The 18,007-nt window shown below is 46.6% G+C and overlaps 1 protein-coding gene across 1 annotated transcript in view; it reads right to left on the reverse strand.

Moving 5' to 3' along the window:
- Positions 1–18,007, reverse strand: part of EXT2 (exostosin glycosyltransferase 2) — a 324,143-nt gene that overhangs the window by 92,107 nt on the left and 214,029 nt on the right. The window contains exon 9 of the mRNA XM_069221798.1: positions 5,643–5,832. Within this exon, the coding sequence (XP_069077899.1) occupies positions 5,643–5,832 (190 nt within the window). The remainder of the gene's footprint in view (positions 1–5,642; positions 5,833–18,007) is intronic.

Genomic DNA, 18,007 nt, shown 5'->3' on the forward strand with positions numbered 1-18,007 from the left:
CTGAAGAAGTTTAACAAAATGAAATGTATTTAAATAAATGCCATATGTAAATCAGTCTTGACCCTGCTCCTCAAGGGAACAGTCCAGCTCCAATTGCAAGGCTAAGTCCTCCCTGAACTGGAACACAAGCAACCTAGCACCGGTTTCGCCCTACTTAGGGCTATTCGGCCAGGCACAGCGAGCCCAGGATCCACGTCTGGGACAAACAGCGCACCTAGGGCAGGAAATGCAAAAACAACAAGGTGATGGATGGAATGCTTGAATTAATCTCAGCCACTCAGAGGGCCACATTCAACACAACTCCTCCAATCAGCTCTAAGGGAATTCTGTCCGCTGATGAAAAAACCTCCACGGACTGGTACCCATTCCAAGAGGGCAACAAAATATGGGTGAGCTAAAGAACAGAGAGGGACTGCCAATTGCTTTTCAGACCACCTCTGACCACAACTGGCCCCTGCGCCTTCTAAGAAAGAATCAGATCGGCCCTTGCCACTAGTGACTCTAAAAAGCGTTTGACCATCAGACTGAAGAGGCTCCTCTGCCAATAAAGAAAGGATTCATTACATCACATTCACCAGGGTTACTGACCACTCCGGCCCAGATTAAGAGGTAGTTAGACGTTGAGGTGGTCCGGGGCTGAGAAGACTGAAAAGGGGGAGAGGTGCATGTGTGGATTAGTTAGAGGGCACAGCAAGCATGGGATGTGCTGGGAGATGCCCTGGGGCAGTACATGCTTAGGCTACCAAGTTAATGTTCACACGATAAAGTGGCATCTTTTTACAATCAGAAATTAAAAACTAAAAACCTTCACCTGTAGAGCCACGAAGTGAAAGATCTAAGTTTTAAAACACCACTTCCTGCTTGGAAACTGCCCCAATCATCGCCCCACCCTCTGTGTCTAGATAGGAGCCCACAATTCCCTAGGGCAGTTTTGCCTTCAGTCTGCTCTTAGAATTGAAAAACTAATTGCAAAATGATGCCACCTGGAACTCCGAACTACTGTATTCCATTTTTGTCATGAAATTGACAGATCCAGAAATTTTAAACAGATATTTCGTGACTTCTAAATCATGGCAGCGACTTCCAAAACTTTAGACTCTAATTTGTCTCGCTTTCTCTCCCAAAATGTTCCATGCTCCAGACATAATGTAGGAGGGCGAAGGAGGGACAGTCAAATTTGTGGATTGTGGTACCCGGAGCCTGGTTTTAATCCTGGTTTAACTCAGATGCTCACACTGTGTGATTCACATCAAATCACCTTCAGCCCTGTGCCTTCTCTCCTCCATTTGCCAGACCCGGGAGTTCATTCAAGCAATCTAAACGTTCATATTAAGCACTGTATAGGGAGGGGACCATTGAAGGCCGTCTGCGGGCGCTCGCGCCCTGCCAGGGAACTCCACGGAGGGATCGTTTCCAAGAGCTCACTTATGGTGGCCACATGTGAAGAGCCAAGAACTGAAGTCATGGTTGACAAATACTTGGAATCAAGCATGGGAACACGTCTGGGAGACACCGAGGCTGCAAGCGCGGAGGCTGACTCATTTCAAGTTGTATTTTCAAACTTCACAGGAAGAAACAGGAGGAATTCAGATCTAAACATGGAGGAGCCTTGCCGGGAGAGAGCGCTTCACAGTGAACGATAGCTCCAGCAATGTAGACCGGAGTGTGTGCCTGGAGGCGAGATCGCAAGCACATGGCACATCCCTGCACCACAGATCCCAAGCCACCTCTGCTTATCCTTGAAAGAGGGAGAACTTCAGATTTTCTAGGCAAAGCCTCAGTCAATCTCCTCAAACTGCTGCAACTTCTGTGAACGCGTCTGAGATGAGTGGGCTCGCCTTGTCTGGGACTGAAGTGAAAGTAGATGTCTAAATGTTTTGGAGAATAAGTGGCCAGATCAATGAACCGAGTCACCACACGATTCATCCTCAGGCGACTTACCTCCAGGACTTACCCACAGGCGACTTATCTACCTGTCACCAGTCAATGAATCAGCAATGACAGGAGCCCAACATCACCAAAAGTACTTTCACGCCAATGGTCCCTCCTGTTGCTTGATCAATGCTCATGTAAGGTGTAGGAGAGGTCCTCCCAATGAGATGGCAGCGTGGAGAGCATGAATTTAGACTCTGATAAAAAGCAGAGCTGATAACTTTGTGAAAGGCGAGTACCTCTGCAAGCCAGGTAGGGCTGCTGTAGAATCAGGTACACATCGGGCCGTACCGAGAGCAATGTCTTCCTAGGAAGGCTGCTTTGAAGTGCTCTGATCATATTTCTAGGCAACAACATTCTGCTGTCTTCCCCAAGGCAGATATATTGTGAGTTCAAGAGTTTCCACCACTGACCCAATCCTTCTTGAATTCTCTTGAAATGGCTGGGAATTGTTGGAAGATCTTTCACTTTGGTGACCCAGTTCTTTAGGTCAACAAAGTGTATCTGTTAATCAGGCACCATGGCCGTAGGGTTGACGCACCAGGCATTCGGAGAGGCTCCCAGTTGTATTAAGTGGTTTCTACACCTCCTGCTCGTCATTCTATGTACATTTCGGAGTAGTTGAGATGGCAGCGCACATCCAGAGGGACCTCTTGTTGGAAGCTGGATACCTAGAACCAGTCGAGAGGTGAACATTGTGGACTATTTGGGTTGTAAGGTCTTTGAATGGTGGTCCACAAAGCTGGGCCCCTCATCTTCATTAAAAGGGTTCTGATTGCTCCAGACATGACTGTGTGGTTTAAACCTTCTTTCATGTGTTCCATGAAGGCTGGCAAGCTGCTGGGTGTTCCTCAGAGGTGGGCTGAGGGCATTACACCAATGCAGGCCAACTTCTCTGGAGTTCGACCGTAGTGTTCGGCCTTGCACCTGATCTAAAAGCTTTGCAATGGCGACCGACGACTCAGGGTGGAGATGAAGTGAGGGCTTTTTTTCACAGTGCACCACCCTCAATTTCAACCTTTTCTGCACAGGTTCATGCTTCTCTCTTATGGAAATTCAAGAGTGCATGATGTAAAGACCAAGCAGTTTTGATGCGCATGTAAAATGTCCTTCTCCTTTAGGGTTTATGCCACATTAACCATAAGCACATTTGAAGATGAAAAAAATTGGAAGAGGTGTTTACAGGCATCAACCAACAGGAGGGCCCATAAAAGGCCTATGAGACAACAAGTGGTCAACCCGAAAACCCGGAAGTTTTGACCGCCACAATGGAACAACCCACCTTTAGGTAGGTGGAGTGTTCATTGGGTGTTGATGACCATGTGGGGTTCAACCATGTGGTTACAGCAACTCTACTAGGGAGCATCGATTTCTTCTGGCCTAAAACACATTTGACAATTTTACATTTTCCCCCTAAAATATCCATTACTATAATCCAATAAGCAAACACAATTATAGTTCTTTCTAACATAAAAGCGCCCTCCTTATTGAATCTCAAAAGTTGATATATATTTGAACTGAATATTGTAAGTGCTTTAGCAGAAGGTCACACGTTTGCTCCCTCACAGGTTTACATGCAAACAGACTTAGTTAGTTTGAGTGAATAGTCGTCCGTGTGTCCATGAGGTACATGAGGCAACTCTAAAGCAGAGGCAGGCTGGACTACAAAAAATAGGACTACAGAGTCCCTGACAGGCTGATGCATCTGCAAGGCCATGTGGCTGGTGTAGGGTACGCCTGGCGCCAGGCTACCTCGATAACCTCGGCCCTCTCAGCCTTCGAAAAGCGAGAGGATCTCGAGAAATCGGAATTTTTCACAGCACAGAGTGCCTCATCGTATAAACCAGTCCCCTGAAGTACCTTATAAACACATTCTCTGTTCCCAGCAGAATTTATATATTCAGATGTACCCCCAGGCAGGACGGTTTCTTTCCCGCACCTCCTCTGTAGCAGGCATGTTCAGTGTTCTTCACACCAGCTCAAGGCACGTGGCTTCAGGCTCCAATGTGGTTTTGAAAGGTACCGCCCCCCTTGGTCGGCGGCCATCCAATCGCCTTCTCTCTGACCTCATCCCTCCGCCTCTGGCCACACCCTCACGATCACCAATTAAAAGGAAAGTGCCAATAAAAAGAGAGACACACTGGCCTGGGGGCAGGACAAGGAGACCTTATCAGTGACAGCGAGGCGCATTACTGACTTCAAACTCATTCCTGCCCCTAATCCTTCCAAACTTCCTGGATTTAATGGTCTGCGAGTAGCAGGCACTTCGGAGAGGGCAGGATTAGTGGTGGGAACAGGCTGAGCTGCGAGGGAACTCGGCAAAGGCCTGGGAGAAGGGTCTGCCAACAGCCAGGTGCTTGGCTCGCCAGAAAGGGCACGTCTGAGTCAGCCAGAGGGGGCGCCATGGAAACTAAATGTTTCTCAAATTGATGGCAGTGCCAGCCAGGCCTAAAGGGGGGTTCTTGGCTTTGTATGGTATGAATGCTACCCAAAGTCAAAGAGATATTGTGAACTCAAAACAGTTGGACTTCATTTAATGGTTATTCCATGACTCCTAGACCAAGGCTCTCTCTCAAAACACCAACATCCGGGCGTGCAAACAGTATTGTGGGACTCGGCAATACTGCTCTTGAGCACAGAATCTAGGGTTTGCTGCACGTCGAGTCAACACCATGTACTGAGCTAAGAACATTCCTTTTCAGATTCATTATTAGGTGTTTTAATCCAGTGGATGCAAACATTATCAGGCGTATTTGTACAGTTCATGGAACAAGAACATGCTAAGACTACAAGTCCAGGAATGCACGGATATGTTTCATGAAAGCCAAGAATTGGACATGCAGCGCGCTTCTGACAGAGCACTAAACCCTCCAGGGCAACCCCACAAAAATGACAGTTCTGGAATAAAGGGATACTTTTCTAGAGTAACTTAAAAGTTAACTGGATCAGTTTTACAGTAACCTGTGCATTCATTGTTCCAAGGAGGCCAAGGTCTTTAAGAATAGACATAGAATGATTAGCTATTTTGATTTATGTATAAACACTTTGAACGTTTCACCACTTAAGAGTTAATTTAGAACTTTAAACTAAATACAGACAACTGTTGAACTCTGTAAATGAGTAAATCGTTTAGATGCAATAAATAATGACTGAATAACTGAAATAAGATTGTCCTAAAAGTAAAATTAATTCTAATGTGTGTATTTATTTTCAGCCTTGTAGGAGCCCTGCAGACTCCATGTCCCGTTGGCGAAACACGTCGGCTGCCAGATCGGTAGTTTGATCCATGAATATCAATTATGACAAGGCAATAATTCATGACCGTGAACTGATCAATTACACTGACAAATTTAGAATCGCACAGTAAGATTTTGCATTTATGCAATTTGGTGACGTGCAACATATCTGAACTAGTGCTCTAGAAACACTAGTCTGTACTAAACAAAACACTTGCCTGGAATCAAAAGGCCCTTCAGGGATCAAAGCACTTTAATCTAGACTAAAATACAGTACATTTGGGCGAAATATGACGCTTTTCTAAAACGACAGTCCTACGTGACCACGTTTTTCTGGGAAACGTTGACAGTTCTTAAGAGAATAATGCTACATAGGTTGGAGAAAGGCAGTATTCTTCTTAATCAAGAGACATCACCCGTGGTAACTCTGGGGGTGCAGGCAAATACCCCTTTGTGGGGGCTACTGGGCCTTACCTTCTGGGGGGTTTTTGTTCTGGTTGTTCCAGACCACCAGCAGCTTGGAGAGGCTAGGCACCTTGGAGATCTCAGTAATGACCCGGAAGAGGCTCTCCACTCGGTCGTAGGTCAGGACGACTGCAGTGAACCCCTGGGTTGGGGGCGGGATCAGAGGCAGGAAGAGGGGGTTGCTCACGCTGCTCCATTTCTGCGAATGAAAAAAGGGGTACATTCTTCGAGGTAAGGAACAGGCCGACCACAGGAAGCTTGTCAACATTCGGTTCTAGTTACTCCTCACAGGGCACCACGTTAACGAGGTGTGTCTTCAGAGCGCTTCGCAACATATTCAATAATACAGTTATAAATATATCAATTCATTGTGAACAACGTGTTTATACCCGGGGTGCCCACCACATGTCCAGGAGAGCTGAATCCATCCCAGGTTTTCAGGATAACCAATATGGAAAGTTCCATCTTAACTCATTTCATGTAAATTCTGCACCTGCGGCTATCCTGAAAGTCTGGCATGGATCTGCCCTTCTTGAAGTATGCTGGACCCCTCTGGTACACATGTAAGCATATACTCTAAACAAACACTAAACTATGATCCAAATACAGAATCACCTCTTTTAAGAAGGCAACAGCCTGGCTTGCAGCTTCTTTTCATCTGCAGAGATCTGATTGGAGGAAGTTACGTGAGATTTGATAGGAGGCCGCTGTGCGCCATCTACCCACATGCCACATTAGAACAATTCCTTCTACTGGTCTTTGTTCCATGGAGTACAGTGATGCCAGCACCTCACAGCGGAACAGTCCAATAACACGGAGCAGCTGCCCAGTGTTCTATGTGAGGGGAACACAGTATCATATCATGTGTGACGGGCCGCCATTTCACACCAGTTCTGGTTTCCGAGACTGGATCCTGAAGTTTAGAGCGCACCAACTACTCTGTATACTCCAACAAGCCTCAAAACCAGTGGGTCCCAACCTGTGGGACGGGGATGCCTGTGGGGCCCACGAAGCCTCCTCAGGGGGTCCGCGACTGCTTAGAAAACTAAATAATATGAACAAATTTATAAAGTGCATATAAATAAAGTGGCTAAATGTACAACTGAACATCTTAAAATATACTGTAAGTGCCAAGGAGTCTGAAATTAGAGGCCAAAAAATAAATTAGTACCCTCAGGTTGATTTGTGGGAGCAGCGCAGGGACATCAAACAGAAGATAATATGGACCATGTGTGGCTTCAATTGAATTTACAAAAGCTCCAACATTTCTATTAACATTTTTATTTATTTATATTTGTTTGAAAATTAAGTAAAATGTATTAGCATTTGTGTATGCGTTTGAAGAATGCTTGTTTCTGTATTTTTTGTGTATTGTTTTGCAGCTAGAATCATCAACAGCTTCCAGTAATGGACTCAGTGGGGGGGTTGCCGGGTTCTACTAACGACTCAGTAGGGGTCCCTAGCATCCAATAATGATAAAGTGGGGGTCCGCAGAAGTCAAAAGGCTGAGAACCACTGCTCCAAACTATTAGCCACATTGGCACTTGTAATTCACATCCAGTATCCATACGCCCCCCCCAAGAGCCCTGGAGTCCCCGGTCTGCACCCGGAGACTCTGGTAACCCGAACTCACACGTCCGGAGCCACAGCTGCTGGACGAAGCATCTTCGAGGCGCAGGTTACAGGCGGGGGCACGGCCAGTCGGCACAAACCATCCATGAATGTGCCCACAGCTGGCCGGAGCCATGTGCGCAGCTGGGAGAAACCATTTATTCACCAGCGCGTGCACTATTAATGCCACAGAGACCCTGTGGGAGAGACGAATGGAGAGGGGATTCAACCACCACTCCAGGTATCTCTGCAAGCCTACTTAACACCCACCCACACACACCCACAGCCACCCAACCACACACCCACACACACCCACACCCACACACACCCACACACACCCACACACACACACCCACACACACCCACACCCACACACACACACACAACCACACCCACACACACCCACCCAACCACACACACACCCAACCACACACACACACACAACCACACACACACACAACCACCCACACACCCACCCAACCACACCCACACACACCCAACCACACCCACACACACCCAACCACACCCACACACACCCAACCACACCCACACACACCCACACACACCCACCCCCACACACACCCACACCCACACACCCACCCAACCACACCCACCCACCCAACCACACCCACCCAACCACACACACAACCACCCACACCCAACCACACACACACACACCCACACACACACCCACCCAACCACACACACACCCACACCCACCCAACCACACACACACACACACACACCCCCACCCCTTCGTGGGAAGGAGGCTGCAGGCTCCCACGAGGTTGGGCGACAACACAGAGACCCGTTGCAGAAGCATCACTGGCATGAGGTGCTAACCTGCCTTCCAGGTGAAGCGCCGGCGGTTGCACCCCGTGCCAGGGCACATGCCACCACTGGACTGGCATGAGGGGCAGGTATTTCAAAAGTAAATAAGGGTATTCTGGGCATAAACAGAGGAAACTTGAAGCTGGTCCCGATGACGCCAGCCGTGCTCCAGACCAGCGGAGCTGACGTTATTTACTGATTTCAATCTTGGTTCTGACCACAGGTATTCCGCCCCCCCCATGGCCGCTTCAGAAGGGAGATGGCGTCCTGCGGTCCAAGGGAACCTGGCGCACAGGAGAGTAACGCAGGGTCCTGGCCGCACCAGAGGGACAGAACCGGGGTTGTTGCTGCTAAAGGGGTCCAGTGACTCCATTAAACAGGACCCACGGCGGGGGCGAGGGTGGCAAAGGCAGATCTGTGCTACTCATTTCTCTGTGCTACTCATTTCATCCACCCCAGATAAATAGAACCCAGATCTGTGCTACTCATTTCATCCACCCCAGGTAAACAGAACCCAGATCGGTGGTACTCATTTCATCCACCCCAGGTAAACAGAACCCAGATCGGAGGTACTCATTTCATCCACCCCAGGTAAACAGAACCCAGATCGGTGGTACTCATTTTATCCACCCTAGATAAACCACCCCAAATAAATGCTAGTCATTTCATCCACCCTAGATAAACCACCCCTGATAAACAGAACCCAGATCTGTGCTACTCATTTCATCCATCCTAGATAGACCACCCCAGATAAACAGAACCCAGATCGGTGGTACTCATTTCATCCACCCTAGATAAACCACCCCAGATAAACAGAACCCAGATCTGTGCTACTCATTTCATCCACCCCAGATCAACAGAACCCAGATCGGTGGTACTCATTTAAACCACCCCAGATAAACAGAACCCAGATCTGTGCTACTCATTTCATCCACCTCAGATAAACAGAACCCAGATCTGTGCTACTCATTTCATCCACCCCAGGTCAACAGAACCCAGATCGGTGGGACTAATTTCATCCACCATAGATAAACAGAACCCAGATCTGTGCCACTCATTTCTCTGTGCTACTCATTTCATCCACCCCAGATAAACAGAACCCAGGTCTGTGCTACTCATTTCATCCACCCTAAATAAACCACACCAGATAAACAGAACCCAGATCTGTGCTACTCATTTCATCCACCTCAGATAAACATAACCCAGATCTGTGCTACTCATTTCATCCACCCCAGGTAAACAGAACCCAGATCGGTGGTACTCATTTCATCCACCCCAGGTAAACAGAACCCAGATCGGAGGTACTCATTTTATCCACACCAGATAACCAGAACCCAGATCTGTGCTACTCATTTCATCCACCCTAGATAAACCACCCCAAATAAATAGAACCCAGATCGGGGGTACTAATTTCATCCACTCCAGATAAACAGAACCCAGATCTGTGCTACTCTTTTCATCCACCCCAGATAAACAGAACCTAGGTCTGTGCTACTCATTTCACCCACCCTAGATAAACCACCCCAGATAAACAGAACCCAGATCTGTGCTACTCATTTCATCCACCCTAGATAAACCACCCCAAATAAACAGAACCCAGATCTGTGCTACTCATTTTATCCACCCCAGATCAACAGAACCCAGATCGGGGGTACTAATTTCATCCACTCCAGATAAACAGAACCCAGATCTGTGCTACTCTTTTCATCCACCGCAGATAAACAGAACCCAGGTCTGTGCTACTCATTTCACCCACCCTAGATAAACCACCCCAAATAAACAGAACCCAGATCTGTGCTACTCATTTCATCCACCCTAGATAAACCACCCCAAATAAACAGAACCCAGATCGGTGGTACTCATTTCATCCACCCTAGATAAACCACCCCAGATAAACAGAACCCAGATCTGTGCTACTCATTTCATCCACCCCAGTTAAACAGAATCCAGATCGGTGGTACTCATTTCATCCACCCTAGGTAAACAGAACCCAGATCCGTGGTACTCATTTTATCCACCCCAGATCAACAGAACCCAGATCGGGGGTACTAATTTCATCCACTCCAGATAAACAGAACCCAGATCTGTGCTACTCTTTTCATCCACCGCAGATAAACAGAACCCAGGTCTGTGCTACTCATTTCACCCACCCTAGATAAACCACCCCAAATAAACAGAACCCAGGTCTGTGCTACTCATTTCACCCACCCTAGATAAACCACCCCAAATAAACAGAACCCAGATCTGTGCTACTCATTTCATCCACCCTAGATAGACCATCCCAGATAAACAGAACCCAGATTGGTGGTACTCATTTCATCCACCCTAGATAAACCACCCCAGATAAACAGAACCCAGATCTGTGCTACTCATTTCATCCACCCCAGATAAACCACCCCAGATAAACAGAACCCAGATCCGTGGTACTCATTTCATCCACCCCAGATAAACAGAACCCAGATCGGTGGTACTCATTTCATCCACCCTAGATAAACCACCCCAAATAACCAGAACCCAGATCTGTGCTACTCATTTCATCCACCCCAGATAAACCACCCCAGATAAACAGAACCCAGATCTGTGCTACTCATTTCATCCACCCTAGATAGACCACCCCAGATAAACAGAACCCAGATCGGTGGTACTCATTTCATCCACCCCAGTTAAACAGAACCCAGATCGGTGGTACTCATTTCATCCACCCTAGGTAAACAGAACCCAGATCCGTGGTACTCATTTCATCCACCCCAGATGAACAGAACCCAGATCGGAGGTACTCATTTCATCCACCCCAGGTAAACAGAGCCCAGGTCTTGAACATTCTTGTACTTGAAGCGGGCGAGTATCATTTTAAGCACAGATCTTTGGAGCAGGTGGCCCGTCCAGATGTTTTATCACCCACGATGGTTAAAATCATGGCACACCCATCCCACCCCAGTGTGCCTATTCCAAAATGTTTTCGATGATGAGCTACAATCATGCTATATAAATAGGGCCACTAGAATTATGCGAGTGTGCGGCGATTTTCACACAATTAAAAATTTGCCGTATTTGCCACATAATCCATCATCTGCTGCACAATCTGTAGATTTTAACAAAAACGGTTCAAAAGTTACAATAAATGCAACAAGTGTTGCCGTGCAGCAAAGGTGTTTGGAAAGCTCTGCTGGTCACCTTTTTGTTGCTTATTGCTATATTTGGATATTAAACTAGTGCTAGTGAGTTGCAACCAATGCCAGAGAGTGTTACAAAGTTTAAAAATGATGAAATAATTAAGTAATACTATAAAAAATGTGCCACATATTTTTTTCTGATCAACATGTGTAAGGTATTGGGAAATGTTAGGTACTCCTGCATTATGGTACATGCTGAAAAAATAATAAAGATCATATAAATATATATTTTTAAGTGCCACACATGCCGCATAATTTGTCTTTTCTTGCCACATAATCTACTCAAATCTGCCACATAACTTGGCCCTCTCCTGTCGCAATATTCCATTGGCCCTATATATAAATATCCTGTATAATATGCAAAGGTACAGGATCTTTGAAACTATATCCTGCACCCTCTCATCCTGCAGGTCCAGAGCTCCACCATTTTCTTAGCAGGGATCCTGCTATATCAATAACTCATATCTACAAAGGCACAGCATCTTTGAATCAAGCTCCTGCATCTTTTCCCAGGTTTCTGGCGGCCAATCAGAGCCTGTGTTTGTTCTAGCTTGGAGGGAGCATTCTTAAATCTCTCGCCGGACTTTAGATCCGTTTCTTTGCCTGCATGGTCCCCAGGGCCAGGCCCTGCAGCCAAACACCCACCCCCTCATTCACACCCTTTGGGCTGCATTTACATGCAGTAATTAAGTGTTACTTCACATTAAAACAAACCCTAGCAATTCACTGAAAACCCTTGGTTAAAGTAAGATTATATTTAGGTGTACTAAAAGGAACTGCTTTTTTAGGGAAAAAAAAGCTTAGAAATTCACAGAAAAAAGTTTAAGTAACTTTATAGTAAGGTGAATTTGTCAGTGACATCATTAACGTTTTGAATTTAAAAAAAAACACAGAAATTCACTAGTTATAGCTAGCAGCGATAACTACATCTTGCGCCCATGCCATGCACTGCTTATGACCTCACATGACATCGCTCATGACATGTTCTATGACATCATTTATGACATCACTGATGTCATCTCAAATGACAAATTCACATAACTAGAACATTACTTTAACCTTTGTTTTTACAGTGAATATGTATTGTGTAGATATTATAATACAGTATATGAATGTATACAATAACACACAGTTATGGCACTAGAAATATATTCTGACCACTTATTCACACATGTATTGCTATGGTACCAAGATCAAGTTTTATGCAATCACCACAATACTGTAAAAATGAGGAGAAAAGCCTGTTTATTTCCTCGCAAACTGCATATTACAATAGCCTCTCAAATATGATTTGACCTCACTACACGAAGTTAACACCTTGTGCCCTGCTCAGCTTAAATACCTTTGTTACAACAGATATGAAGAAATGCCGCAACTTAAGTTATACATGGAACGGCAGAGAGTGGTGGTGTGGTATTTATTTACCATTTTTGAGGGAGTGAAGGGGTTGATAACCCATTCTGGACTTCAAGTCTTCAAAGTCACGTCTGCTCCCCACACGCGAGAGTGGTAATACTGCACCCCACACAGTGAGCCTCTGCGTATGAAACATACATTGAGATAGCTCTGCTGGGGAGAATGAAACTTATGTGGAACAAGTGCAGTGATAAACACCCATTTACATATGTATTACTACAGCGCAAACATTCCCTCTGACTTCAGAAAGCCCTTGTGAATCTCTCATAGGTTACTTGACAGCACCGGGATTTATTTTACGGGATGAATTTACCCCTTGTGTTTGTCTTGTAGTTCAATGCTTTTGTTTATAACTGGTGCACTCGTAAATATGCATATGTCATGCATGCAGGTGAGCAGAGGGCAGTGTTTAATTTGTGCTTATTGTTTCCGGTTCTGAGCACCAACACTTATTTTTGAGGGCCGGGGCTTATTCTTCTGCCTCAAGCATTTGCTGCGAGCAAAAAGACACATATGGGAAAGACAGAGGAAGAGAAAAACGAAAAAGCGTCACAAAGGGATAAAGTAGAAAGCTGCAAGAGTGAGATGAAGGGGCAGGGAGTGGCTTTATAAGGATTGAAGAGGCCTGATTTAGTTTCAGGATTACGCCGCCTCAGTATTCCGTGTTCCCACATTTAATTGCAGCAGCCGCGTGTTTAGGAGGGCTTTGGGCACCGGCATATTTTTATTTACAAATTAAGCACCGGCAGAGGGTGATAAGCTGATTATTTTCATCGCTGAGGGAGGGTGTAGCACGCGAACCACCTTAGTGTATCATGGTCCCTCCCCACACTCACCAAAGTGATAAGTAGCGTAATACAGGCCGCGTATCTTCATATAATACTGCGTGTCACATATGCATAGTCTGACAGGCAGAGAGGGGGCTTGGGGTAGATGTGCCTTCTATGTACAGGGAGCTGCACTTGCAGCAAAGAAAGTTGAAGCTCTAGTCTGAACTTTGTGCTAGTTTCTCTTTCAAACCTTGCATGTTGTACAATGCACTCTACTTGTGCAGAAACAAAACACATGCAAAAGACTGACACATCTGACTGACGGGAAAAGGCAACTGGGATGCAAACTGAGACCTCTCTCCTTGGAAAATTATATAAACAAAAGTCCTGTACCGCCTCGGAGCGCAAACCTTTTTACAGCTAGACCTAAAAATAGCGAGACTCCCACAAAAATAGGACGAGCGTGGAAGCGGGGAGCAGCTGCGGCTGGTTAATGCTATGTGGGCTGTGCCCGCGGGGTGACATGGTGTGTGTTTCAGGCCTAAGAAAAACAACGGAAAAAGAGTGTCCGCCTCTCTCGCTGGGGATGATACCATCCGCTCCTTCGGGGTCTCTTTACAGCCAGCCCGAGGACACCCAGATCCTGCCGAGGCGAGATGCCGGATCTCCTTCTCCGCCCACCGCAGACCACGCCCCTCCCTGCCTGGCCGACCAATGCCTGCAACAAAATGACAGCCCTGGAAGACAGACGTTTCTAATTCAGTAGCATCACCTACAGAGTGCACTTTGCAGCCTCCCTCCTGGGGGGCTACCTCCCTTGGGGGGCTTACATACCCCACTTACTTCAGCATGGAATTCTTTTCCAGATTTCCATGCATCCTATGATGGTCAGATAAGCTCTGCTGTCAGGTTACGTTTTCGTCAGCTCCAGGCGACACCATTTTTGAAGCGAGACAGAGCTGCAGACAGAAAAATATAAGCTGATATAGAAGGGCGGACATGGTTGGCTTGGCAGACCTACTGCTCCGCCTTAGTGTAGCAATGTCTATTGATCAGCTCCACGGTCTGACGGAGAGAATCACCAATACCTCCAACCTCTTGAGATTCAATTTACATGGCTTGCTTACACAATTTTCAATTCCACAGAGCTGTCTGTTACAGATGAAGAGGTTGTGATTCAACATCTTTGGGTCATCACTTGGGTAACAGATGTTTCTACTTTTGATCCTCCGGGGGTTCGAACATAGCACTCTTTTTCCCCAGCAGTAAGCTTTCCGTGTTTGTTCTTCTCACTCCGACACCCTCAGATTGTCTCCCACCCATCCCAATCTTACATGATGGCTGCATGCTCTGGTAGCCTCTTCCTCATACTAGTCATATTTTTTGATAGCCACATGGGCAGGCACAAAGTAAGACTCGTAAGTAGGCTTCTGTTCATTTGGTGCATCGCACGTAGAATCGGTCTGAGGCACGACACCACAGGAGGAGCCTCTTAGAGTAAATTATGGAGTGATCGACTCAGGATTAATCTGCAGCGGCAATGAACTTTCTTGGCAGATGAAAGACCTGCAGGAAATGGACTTCCTGTGTATCGGGGAGCAGTGTGGACATCCGTATCTTATACATACAGAGCCCAAGTTTAATTCAATTCTTTGGCTGTGACACACGGAGATGTTGACGTGAATGCAAAACGAGGCACCGGGTGCCGAAGAACATCCAGACAGCACCAAAAGGCTAGGCCCAGCACTTCGGAGCATAGCGAAGGGTTGTAGTGGGTGTCTTGCTCCCAAAGTCACCATGGCTGCCAAGTGGCCCCATGTTGTATGCGGCACCACCAGACACTGGTGATTTTTAGGCTAACTTCACTTTGCACTCTCTAGTTTGTAGTTTCACTTTTATCAATCACAGAATGTGGCAATAAGACCCAGCACTCCAAATGCTGTTGGCTGAAAGGTCAGGAATGGCCAAAGTGTAGGCATTAGGAGCCAATTAACAGTGAAGTATTACCAAGGTTTGCTCTTTGCCAGGCCCATCCTACCCTCCCACGATGGCGGTTGCATTAGGCTCTCCCTCCAGCCCTGGCCCTCAAGATCACAAGTGGGTGACACAACCTAACACTTAGAACGTCCTTGATATGGCTTTGGGGACACACTGTTTCCACTGTCGGCTCCCTCCCTTGGATACCTGAGGACTTTCGATAAGTGCTCCAAAGCGAGGTTCTGCATATGGAAGTAGTCAGGGCCCGTGTCACTCCCAATTATCGTGTTGTGGAACAGCGTAAACACTGCAAGACTTCAGAGCCATACATTCCTCCATATGGCTCCAAGCTTTTTAATCCGGCCAGCATCCACTCTCAATGTAAACATGGAATATTGAATTTCAAGTCCGTACATCTGAGAGCTGCAAAACAGGAGTTTTTATTCCAAACAAGCATCCCATATCGGAGTAATTTTGGCAGCAAAGACCGGTGACAAGCCAAGGTTCAGAGCTCATTTTGGTAACCCCTCTGGCTCCAGTGTGGACCGTCCCACTTCGGTGAGGACAGAGATGGCGATTACCCAAGCTTGAGACCACTCTGACAGGGTTCTCCAGCGAGCAGCTCAGGAGCTACTGGTCGGTCTCCAGCTACCTTTGGGTAGCTCCCCTATTTGTAGTCCGGACTAGTAAATGAAAAGATTTTGTTTTGTTGAATTAGATACGTTGCCAAAATTAAAAAGGATATATTTAAAAGTAAAATGTCTATTTTCAGAGCTTATATTTCAATAAAAAATATATTTTAAGCGGATATTTAAATGGTAAATCATACTGAACTGTGGCAAGTTATTAGTGATATTTTTTCTTACATGCCACGAAGCTTTGGGTTTTCACTACTGTGACGTAGAGAGGCTTTTTAAATTGAATATGATAAAGCTTTTTTTTTTTTTTTTTACATTATTGCTGGTGGTCTTGCCTGATGCACTGGGGTGGTCACTGTTGACATTCCTCCATGCAATGGGCACTAATTGCACCTGGTCTGAAGTGGTCACTATCACTATGGTACACTGATAATTTGTAGCTGAAAGTGATTTTTATTGGATGTGAGTAGCTCTTATTATAGAAAGGGTTAGGGATCCATGGCTATGAAAAGTTGTAAGGACCCAGGTACTTTGTAAAAACACATCATGGGCTCAATATCCTAAACAACCAAGCGGGACCACTGACATGTAGGAACCTCTGATGTTTAATGAAGCTGTCTCTTGTGGGTCCCACAGGCAGGTTATGTGTGCACCTGGTGGATACTGAGTGCATGCACTAGTATCCACCGCTAAGCGGGATACACTGGTGTCCAGAAATAGGGTCCATTCCCGAGCGAGAAGGGTGGAGTGGAGTGGAGGCAGCTAGATCCCGGATGAGCCTCCCTCTTGCAGATGATTCTGGCCTAGCAGGATCCCAAAACACCCAGCATCCACAACCGGAGGACTCCTAACCAATCCTAGACAGGAAGAAGCACGCTAAATGGAGGCAGAAAATAGCGCCAAGGCCCAGTGTTGTGCGGAGAATTCTATGGTGCACAGTGCTTAGAAGTGAATATGGCAGCAGGGAACAAAATACAGCACCAACTCTGGCTTACAGCAAGACTCGTACTGTGCACACTGCTTATAAACAAACATGGATGTATGGAATTCAAAGTAGTGCCAACTTGGTCCTAGAGCAAAATTCATATTCGCAGCGCTTCGACATCAACAAGATGGTCTGGAATCCAATACAGCTCCAACTCTGCCCGAAAGAGCGCTTCTTGCTGTACAGAGTGCTTAGAAATTACCACAGTAGTATGGAAGGCACTACACCATCTCTGTTCTAGTAATAAAGTCTCCTACTGTGCCCCGAGTTTGGAAACAAACAGGGCGGTATGGACCGCAGTTCAGGGCTCCCTCTGACAGGAGGAGCTTCCATGGAGAAGAGTGGAGATGCCTATGGGCGCTTTCTTTCACCAGATGAGATCCTTGGAGAAGAAGGAGCAGCTCGATGACGCGACCCCACCAAGAGGTCCAGCCCCCACTGACGGAGAGTTGATGGTCTCTTTGGAGAAAAGGGAGGGCACAGAAAGGAAGGTGATGGCAGCTGTGGAGAAGACAGCAAGAAGACTCTCAGGTAAAGAGAAGACCACCCCGGCACTGGAGCACCGATCAACAGCCGTACAAGCATCTTCCGCCTCTTAAAAGGTGACTATTGTTTTTTTTTTTTTTAAATGCTCCATCAATTCAATCACGAGCGTCGAGGACAGGGTGGGGGAGCAGGAACTGGAGGAGACAGACCTGGAGGGCTGGATAGAAACTTTGCTACATACTTCAGTGGTGATCACAGACACCGCACTGTTGGAGGTACTGAGGTGGGCTGAAGATGCCAGCAGGGAACAGGACTAGGACTAGTGATGGAGGGGACCGTGACACGTACTTCAGACACTCCAGGATGAAGGTCACTGTGATGTTGTCCTAAGTTGGGCCACAAAACACATGATGGGGAGGGCTGCCAAAGGAGGATGGAGAAGCCTCTGCCACTGGTAAGGCCTCCATAACCTCATCCTGCATAGTGG

This window comes from Pleurodeles waltl, chromosome 3_1, assembly GCF_031143425.1.
Source record: "Pleurodeles waltl isolate 20211129_DDA chromosome 3_1, aPleWal1.hap1.20221129, whole genome shotgun sequence".
Taxonomy (NCBI): domain Eukaryota; kingdom Metazoa; phylum Chordata; class Amphibia; order Caudata; family Salamandridae; genus Pleurodeles; species Pleurodeles waltl.